Source organism: Varanus komodoensis, unplaced genomic scaffold, assembly GCF_004798865.1.
Source record: "Varanus komodoensis strain SLA01 unplaced genomic scaffold, ASM479886v1 scaffold21, whole genome shotgun sequence".
Classification (NCBI taxonomy): domain Eukaryota; kingdom Metazoa; phylum Chordata; class Lepidosauria; order Squamata; family Varanidae; genus Varanus; species Varanus komodoensis.
In genome coordinates, this window is record NW_025335589.1 from 4,632,837 (window position 1) to 4,642,909 (window position 10,073).

The 10,073-nt window shown below is 38.4% G+C and overlaps 1 protein-coding gene across 1 annotated transcript in view; it reads right to left on the minus strand.

Moving 5' to 3' along the window:
• The window catches only part of RNF150 (ring finger protein 150), a 104,312-nt gene that overhangs the window by 20,577 nt on the left and 73,662 nt on the right, over nt 1-10,073 (minus strand). The window contains exons 4-6 of the mRNA XM_044430817.1: nt 8,848-8,930; nt 4,767-4,863; nt 2,074-2,284 (exon numbers count right to left, since the gene is read on the minus strand). Of these exons, the coding sequence (XP_044286752.1) occupies nt 2,074-2,284; nt 4,767-4,863; nt 8,848-8,930 (391 nt within the window). The remainder of the gene's footprint in view (nt 1-2,073; nt 2,285-4,766; nt 4,864-8,847; nt 8,931-10,073) is intronic.

A 10,073-nucleotide genomic window follows, 5' to 3' on the forward strand; every position in this document is an offset into this window, starting at 1 on the left:
TGCCAAGACCCCTTCAACCTCTGCAGCAATGCTGGCAGCACTCATACGTCTATTTCCCAAAGCCAGCCTCTGGATATGACGCTCAGCACCTGCACTCAACTTCTTTGGTCAACCATGGCGAGGCCTGTTCTGAGTGGAACCTGTCCTGTTAAACTGCTGTATGGTCTTGGCCACCGTGCTGCAGCTCAGTTTCAGGGTCTTGGGAATCTTCTTAGAGCCTAGGCCATCTTTATGTAGAGCAACAATTCTTTTTTTCAGATCCTCAGAGAGTTCTTTGCCATGAGGTGCCATGTTGAACTTCCAGTGACCAGTATGAGAGAGTGAGAGCGATAACACCAAATTTAACACACCTGCTCCCCATTCACACCTGAGACTTTGTAACACTAATGAGTCACATGACCCCGGGGAGGGAAAATGGCTAATAATGCCCAATTTGGACAGTTTCACTTAGGGGTGTACTCACTTTTGTTGCCAGCGGTTTAGACATTAATGGCTGTGTGTTGAGTTATTTTGAGGGGACAGCAAATTTACACTGTTATACAAGCTGTATACTCACTACTTTACTTTACACTTTGTACCAAAGTGTCATTTCTTCAGTGTTGTCACATGAAAAGATATAATAAAATATTTACAAAATGTGCAGGGTGTACTCACTTCTGTGATATACTGTAAAAATACAATACATATAAAACTACTACATAATACTGATTTCAGTATTCCTGTTTCTAGGAATGCATGTCAAAGAACAGCAATGGGTGGACAAAAAGGATAAGTTGTTGTCTGCATCTGTTAAGGGAGGACAGAAAACATAGAATGGTTGTTTAAACAGATATTGGAAAGAACTGTGTATTTGTTGTGAGTGCTGAAATTAACCAAGCCTTATAAGACCAATCATTATGTGCAGGTTTGCTTAGAATTACAGTGGTATTGTAGAATTTTCTAAAGCTGATAGGTAATTACCTCTCTTTCCATTTCTGCTGTACTAAGAACTTTTCTAATTATTATTGGTTTCATCTGTTCAGCAAATGACAACCAAGAAATTAATTCAATTATCTTTTGCTCTTAATTCATGAGGTTACTGTAGTTTTGCTGTGTGGGGAAATCTTTTTATCTTTTCTATTGATCTGCTGCCTTGTGATTCTTGCGGGTTTTTTTAAATTTTTCTGGTAAAAATTATAATTAATAAAATGGGAGGTTGCTGTGGCTGCTGTAATAACAGTTTTTAATTGTAAAATCTGGAGGCCACTCAAGTATGCTGTGGCAGCAAATTTAAGACTCTGAAGCACTTGCTGAATTTGAAGCCAGCTCTTCTGGCTTGAAAAATTCAATTCTACTGTGTCCCCTTGTGGTACATAAAACTGGTCTATAAAAGAACAAATGCAAAGCAAGGTTGGAAGAGCAAGACTTCTGTGGGACTGGAGCTAACAGGAAGGCAAATGCAAACTGTACTTATAATCTGAAAACCATAGACATATCTGTACTTGGCTTTACACCTACCCTAAAGAAGAGAGGATATAATCCAAAGGACTCACAATTTAAGGATTAGACAGCAACAAACATTTCCCAGGAGAAGGTTCCCACCTAACACCCTCAAAATGACCTTTAAATTTCTATGAATGGCTCATACCCATTTGATGCAGGAGGTCTTTGCATATGCACAAGATGGCTTATAAACAAAAATCAGACTGAATATTCAGTAGTTAACATTTCTGCATGAAAAACAGCATTTTCAAAAGCACAAAACCCCTTTGTCCCGAGTCCCTTCTCCTTAAGAATAATTTTATTCTTTATCACAGTCTGCTCCCACCCAATTGGGGATCCTTTAGGGAGCATGATTATGCTATGATGCCATGTAAGCAATCAGATACTATTTAGAATGAATTCCAGATTGTATTTGGGAAGCTTTAGTGAACTTCATAATGAGAAATCCTGTTATGCTGAATTGTTTCCAGTTGAATTCCAACTGCAATTCCCATACTGATATTGAAAATACTTCAAAACAACTATAGATGCTTTATGAATCACATTTATAACATTCATTCTAAGGCACTAGGGTAAGAAACTGGGACTTACTGCTTGTGGTAAGATTACTTTCTCCAGGTTGTGGAAGAGGATCTGCATCCTGGATGACTTGTAATACTCCAACTGTCCGGACAGGAGGATCCAATGCTACCGAACTTTCATTCACAGTTATGTCACTAGCTCCTGTAATCTGATTGGAAGGTGGCCCTCCTATAGAAGCTTCAAAATCTGGAGGGATGTCATCTACACAATCTGCATTTGGCTAATGGGAGTAAGAAAGAAGAAACTCATGAAAAATTGAAAGAAAGATTCTGACCAGAAGTGTTCAGATTTGAATTACAGAAAGAAAAGGTTTGCTCCCATAGCTTTAGTTACAGTTTCATATCTTACCTAATTATAGATCTTCAAGTATATATGTTGATTTCCCTTTTTATTATTTATTTACTTAAAGCTTGTATATACCATCCACTACAAGAGTCTCGGGACAGTTTTACAATAAAAGCAATTAAAAATCCCTTTTAAAATCAGCATTAGTTTGTATATTCTTCCGAGTGGAAATAGCCACTTTGAGAGGCTTCTTACTCCAATTTCGGCACCTGCTGTTTGTACATAGCCCTTAAATACCAACTCTTCCAAAACAGCAACTCTGTTTTGGGAATGCCTTCACCACACTTTTCATCTAAAGTGTGTACAACCGGGACAATATATTCCACATCTTTCAGAACTCATGCATGGTCAGCGTTTGGAAGTAATAGTTGATATGGTCATTTCTTCCCAGTAAGAGTCTGGATGTCTTATCAGATGATATCTTTTCAGGGCTTCAGAAGGAATTCTCATGGGTGTGTGTGGGTGTGTGAATGAAGTCAAGAGAAATCTTTTAACTACGCAAACAGCACTTGCAACATTTTGTAAAACTGCAAATTACATAATAAAGCAATAACATGATAAATGCATTTTAACATAGCCATCAAGGCTAGTAGCCACTGATACCCTTCTCTGAATTTGTCCAATCCCATTAAAGCTGACCAAACTGGTAGCCATCATGACTTCCTATGGTCCTGTACTGTATGAAGAAGCATTCATCTGCCCTCAATCTCCCACCAATTGACTTCATGTGATGACCCTTGGTTCTAGTATTATGGGGAAGGTTAAAAATGCCTTTGTCTTCACTTCCTCCATACCATGCATAATTCTGAACACCTGCATCATGTCTCCTCTTACTCATTGTTTTTCTAAGCTAACCAGTCCTTGTGGTTGTAACTGTTTCTCATAGTGGAGTTGCTTGGACTCTTTGATCATTTTAGTTGCCTGTTTCCCAACTTACTAATGTCCTTTTTCATGTTATGGCAACCAAACTATACATGATATTCTAAGTGCAGTCACATCACCCTTTCCTAATTATACCTAACATGGAGTTTGCCTTTTCCATAACAGCTGCACACTGGGTTGACATTTTCATCAAGCTGTCAACCACAGCCCCAAGATCCATTTCTTGATCAGATACTGTTAGCTCAGCTACCATCAGTTTATATTTCAAGTTGGGATTTTTGCTCCAATGTATGTAACCTATACAAGGAAGAGGTGAGATCTGACTTCCAAAATACAGAACTGCTCTTTTGAATCCACATATAGCCCTTTACTTTTGTACAAAATTGCTCATGACATTTTGGTATATATTGCTTCTGATAGTATGGTTCTCATTCTTGTTGCAAGGATGTTTTCTCCTCATTTTGAGCTAGTATTTTCTGCTTTGCCAGAAATAGATCAACTCTCTCTTTTAATGCCAAAATGTCTTTCTCTAGAACAATAGCTACAGCAATAACAGAAGCCAAAGAGTGCTTGGCAAAAAGAAGTTAGACAATTTGAAGCTGCATCTTTGTATCCCTTTTAGCATTTGATGTTTTTTACACACACGTGCGTGCACACACTCACCCCCCACCTGAGTTTTCTAGGCTTAAACTTTTGACTTCGATGGAAACTTGGCAACAGACCCAAGCCTAGACCTTTTTGCTTCTCATTAAGAGAAAGAATGGGCATACATTTCCTTATCTGAATTCTGAGTGGTTCTTGCCTTTGAGTGACTTCTTTCCAACTGGCTGTTTGGGCTACCTGTACATTAAGCAAATGAGAGCAACACAACTATTCAGGGCATGTGAGCATCTAAGTTACTCATATACTGGAACATTCCATAATTTGTAGATTAGGGAAAGCTATGTGTGTGATGTGCTAGGTAAAAGATTAAAGAAATATATTGTGTAAGGAAACTATAGAAACAGGTGATAGCAAGCCAATGCTCTCCTTCTGGGAATGATAGCTCTCAAGGTGAAAAAAGAGGCCAAAGAATTGAAAAGGGGAAATTTGTTGTGGGGGACTTTGAGTTTGCTGTTGGCCAATTAATGAGGTCTAGTGGAGGAGGATTTTTTAAACTTTAAAATTTCAGTATCTGTTAGATGTCATGCTTAGTTTTCTGCACCTGCTTCAATAGATCATAGTACATGGCTTTAATAAAGAAATTACATTAAACAATAGCATATGGCTTATGTGAAGAATGTAACATATAAAAAGTAGCCTCTATTCTTTTCAAAGTTCTTGTGAAGGAAAAGGGGTCTTGGAATACCCAGTCAAATTATTCAGCAAAGATCTTACTAAGCAGGGTATTCAGATACTTACTTCATCATTACACAGGTGCAGTTAGGCAATCACAAAAAGACCATTTTAAGTAGTCTGCCATATGACATGCTTACCGGAATCCCTAGTGCTTTTAAGATGTTCATTTTACACATAGGGCAGGTGCGATGGTCTAGCAGCCATGGATCAACACAAGACTTGTGAAAGAGATGCCTACAAAAGGGAGAAAATTATATTTAGTTTTCTCTCTCTCTGTAAGTTTTGAATATTCTTAATTCCCAAAGTTGCTGGTGAGATAATCTATTTTGAAAAAGCTCAGAAGTGTCTTGCAGCATACAAACTATATAAGTAAACATTTATCCGCACTGGAAAGAGGTTTGTCAGGAGAAAAAACACATGAATGAAGGTCTATACTAAATACATTTTGGGCAATGGAGTCTGGATTTACAATTCCAAAGGTTAAACTACTGCAACATTTCCCAAACTGGTTCTGTCAAGAAGTTTTTATTACAATTCCCACTTTCCTGGCTACACTGGCTGCAGCTCATGGGACTTCAGTTACAAACAATCTGGATGGCACCAGGTTGGAGAAGACTAGTACAGATGTTATAGCAAGTGCGGCTCTAGCTGCGATCTGTTCAAGTCCTTTACTCCATGTTTCAAGTGAAGTCTTTACTTTCAAGTCCAAGTTGAGTCTTAAGTCATTGCAAGAAATTTTTGAGCTGAGTCTCAAGTCTTTTCTCAAGTCCCAAGAGCCAACTTGAACAGAAAAAAGGGAGGTGGTGGGGTGTGCATGGGGGAACGGGAGACTTGTAAATATATCCCCAATGTTCCCATCTGTACTTCTCTCAGTGAAGTCCTTTACTTTAACCAGGATTTATTTAAACAAACAAATAAAATCCTGATCCTGCCCCCAAACCCTTGAAAGTCTCTCCTTCCCACTACCTCCTCATGCCAAAAAGTAGAGCTGGAGCCTTGCCTTCCCCAATTGCAATCCCCTCCACCCTATTCTGCACCTTCCCCCTTGACTCTCCTTGCCTCCCACCGTCTCTGCTGTGCTCAGGCCAGGCTTTCAGGATATCCGGCTCACAGTAAGACCTGGAAGCAACTTGGTCATAAAAAACACAGAAATCGCAAGTTCAGTCAAGTCACTTGCTTGTTGCTCCCCAGTTGCGTCACTAACGTGACTTGTGTTGGACTTGGGAGTGAGTTGCTCGACTCAAGTCCCCAAACAGGCCTCTAATATTCCATGGTGCTGTTGCAATGCCTGAAGGCTTGTGAACACATGAGCAAGATCAATCCTTGACCATGATTGTATCTTACGAAGGCAGACACTGTTAAAATGAACATTTAAAATTCTTCTGCAACTTTTCATAACCAGTGTAAATTCACAAGAAAACCCAAACAGAAAACACACTTTAAAGAATGCCCACACACCTACAATTCATTTGTGAGCAAGAATGCATATGAGGTGCAATATATGAAATCATACTAGAAAGTATGATCTCTTAGTTTTAAGGTCAAGCATGACAAACTGTATTAGGACACAGAAGAATATCTCACAAATATCTTGCAACCAGTGGTAGTTTGGAATGCTCAAATGTTACATCCTTATTTGGCTGTTGCAAAGATCCTTAGTTTCAAAAAGACTACACATTCTGAGTTACTCCAACTCAGCAGCTGTCAAGATCATATCTTGTGCTCTTTCAGAAATAAAACGAAAAGAGATTAAGATAAAAGGAAAAGACCATAGCCTACCAAACCTTTATCTTGTGACTTAATGATATGGTTTATTTACATCAGAGTAACTACAAAAAACATTTTTACAACTTAGATGTATAAAGTCTGCTTTATAGCTTTTAGGCTCAAAATGGACCTGGTTCACAAGCCTGAGAACTCTTCTGTAACAGTTCACCCACTAGTTATTTATGTGGGCCATGTGGACAAGAACTCTGTGCACATAAAAGCTATCAACATATGTATGTACAGTGAAGAATGGAATAATGAACATTAATTGTCCTATTTGCAGTGCTGTCAGGTCTGGGCAAAGCCAGTGGTATGAAATCAAGAACAGAGACTTGAAATCAACTTGAAATCGAGAACAGTGAAACCAGTTAATAGTCAGGACTGAAGAATAACCAAGGATATGAGAGCATGCCAGGGCTCAGGAAGACCTGTTGCTCAACTGGAGCACAAAATCTTTTTGCAGTTACTCCTGCCAAGGAAGATACAATAACAAGCTTGTATAGGCAGAGTCAATCCAGAACCTAAGTTAGTTTATGAAGAAGCTGTCATCTGCAGTGTAGTGGTTCACCACACCTCATAGCCACACCTGGTTCTAGCAGTTCCTGACAAGTCTACATAGATCTGTTTGTGCACAGTCCTTTAGCAAACAGGGTGGGCAAGTTTGCATCTGAACCTGGGAAAAGGACATATGCAATTTATCAGATGATATCTACAATTAGGCTTTGTGAAACTATAATAATTTAATTTGGTTTACTTATGGGAAATTATAATCCCAATACTATATATGCTATCTAAGAAACTGCAATTAAATTGGTTTTACTTTCAGGTGATTAATAGAACATAAGAAAAGTTCATCTAATCCAGAATCAGAATTCATACAGCGATCAATCACAAGTAAGACATGAGGTTGATAGCACTGTCCCACCTGCATCCTCAATAACTGATATGCATAGTCATACTGCCTCTGATACTTCGAGCATCATTCAGGTGATGCGACTAGTGGCCACTGATAGCCTTCCCCATAAATTTGTCCAATATTCTTTTAAACCCATACCTATTGGTAGCCACTACTATACATCCTAGAAGTGAATTCCATAGTTTAACTGAGCACTGTGTGAAGATGCACTTCTTTTAATCTGTCCTGAATCTCTCACCAATCAGCTTCGTGGGATAAATCTGGTTCTAGTCCACTCCACTTTGTCAACACTATGCATATTTTTGAATACCTCTATTATGTCTCACTTTGCTCACCCTTTTTTCTAAGTTAAACAATCCCTTTATTCCTACTATTGGCCTATGACTTCTTTCCTGAAAAGGTATGCTCAGGCACAGGTATTTGTTCTGTGTCTTCAGTGGTAAAGACAGATGAGAAGAATTCATCCGAAGAATATGCTTGGGGGGGAATTTGTTTTGTTCATATTCTAATACAGACCAACATATTTTGCACTTCACAAACTAATATGGAATCTGGAAAAGAACTTCAGTCTTTGCATTTCTCTGATTCATTTTTCACATTAAAAAACCATACAAACACATGTAAGTTAGGGAAAACTGCACATGGATATATAGTAGGAAAAATATATGCACTTTTACACCTTTCTAATACATGCTTTTTGAACACATTTCTGTTAGTGTTATGAACAGACAATTTGGTGATCTCTACCAAAATTGATAAATATGTTGATCAGTGAATTTATCATTGAACAATTATAAGCCTCAATGGATTTGGTTTTTGCAGTCCCAGTGCCCCAACATAAGCCACTGCAATTAAGAACATAAGAAGATTTATACTAGATCAGAGCACAGGACTACTTAGTCCTGCATTTTCTTCCCACAGTGGCCAACCAGATGTTTATCAGAAGCCCACAAATAGGGCATGAGCACAATAGGATTTTCCTGCTTGTGTTCCTTAGCCACTGGTAATTGAGAGGCATACTACAATACCCATCATAACTAGTGCCATGGATAGTAGTATCCTCCTTCAATTTGTCTAATCCCAGCTGTCAAACTTGGTATCCTTCACTACATCTTCTAGCAGTAAATTCCACAGTGAAGAACTGAATATGTGAAGAAACAATTTTAAGGTCCCCAATCTTCGACCATTTAGCTTCACCGGATGACCTCAGGTTTTAGCATTATTTTTTCCACAACAAGCACAATTTTATACACTTGGAGAATGTTTCTTCCTTTGCTTGCCTCTTTCCTAAAGTGCCCCAAATGCCATAATGTTCCTCGTTAGAGAATTGCTCTGCCACTTGATCATTTTACTTGCTCTTTTCTGCACCTTGTAGTTGTAGCATGGTTTAATCTTAACAGATAACAAAGAAATATTTTGACCTGTGAGAATGCAATCAAATATTTTGACCTGTGAGAATGCAATAAATTACTGTTATTAAACAAAATCAAAAGGCAAGAATTATAGTCTTCTGACCGAATATTATAGTAACTCACCGGCAGGGCAAGATCCTGACAACATCATTTGGTTTGTAGCCCTCAATGCATACTGCGCAGTTATCAAAATCAGGCTCAGTTTCCTTTGAAAACAGTAAAGTTATCTTTTCAAGCAGCAAGCATATTGGCTGAGAGAAACTTACAGGCAACAGCACATCACAAAATAAATACCTTCAAATTCTGAGGGGGCAATCTATTCAATTGTGGGCTGAGCACCTTTGTGTGAACTATCCCCTTACCACAGAGGTTGATAGCATGTGGCTTGTGAACTGAGTGTAGTCCGGTGCCCCTCCCCAACTCTATTAAAAAAACAAAGCAACTGGTGTCTAAGGAGAAGATTTTGAAATATTTTTGTCTCTTTTAGTTCTCCATAGCACCAAATGGGAGAAAACTGACTTAAAAAAAAAAAAAGCTAATTTTGATGCTTTTTGTGCTTCATAGCTACTCTAGATATCATCCTTAAAAATAAATGCAATATAGAAATCCACAGCATTTAGAGTAGGGAAGTACTGCCCTTGCAGTGGCCCTGTACGTACTAATGTTGTCTCCTTATGCCTTAAGATACAAGAGAGCTCTGTTTTGTGCCTCTGTCTTGATGGTACATGCAACTTAATTTTCTTTCTTTATTACATTTATAAAATTTTACCCTCCATGAAGCATTGAAGAACAATAAAAAATCAAATAAAACCTGAAGAGCAGAGGCACAAAGCCATACAATAAAATGAAACAGCAGCCTTTAGAATAAAAGCTGTAAAACACTAAACAACATCTATTTGTGCATTAAATTTATTAAATGCTTCATTAAAATAAAATTCTTTAGGGATTTTCCTATTTAAATAATAATCAAAGCGAATAAAATCAGCAACATAAAGCTAATTTATATGCCGATAAAGCACAGAGCACACTATCAGGTGTAATGGATAAAACCACAGTGCAGGGACCAAATAGTGAAATGCATAATTACTGAAATGTTTAAAAATGCTCTAAAAGGTGCCTCTCAGGCCTTTTGAAGGAACATTCCAGTATCAGAGTGCTTTGAACATCCAAAGCTCTGCCAGTACACGTCCAGCAGAGCAGAATTTTCATTTGTCCATCCTTGATGTTGTTTTTCCCTCTAGATGGGCATTTGAGCCCATCTAGACGGTTGCACTGCTGGAGGGTGGGCAGGATCAGGGCTAGAGAAACTCAAGGTTCTGCAGAGCTTAGTTCCTCCCCTCCCCTCCCCT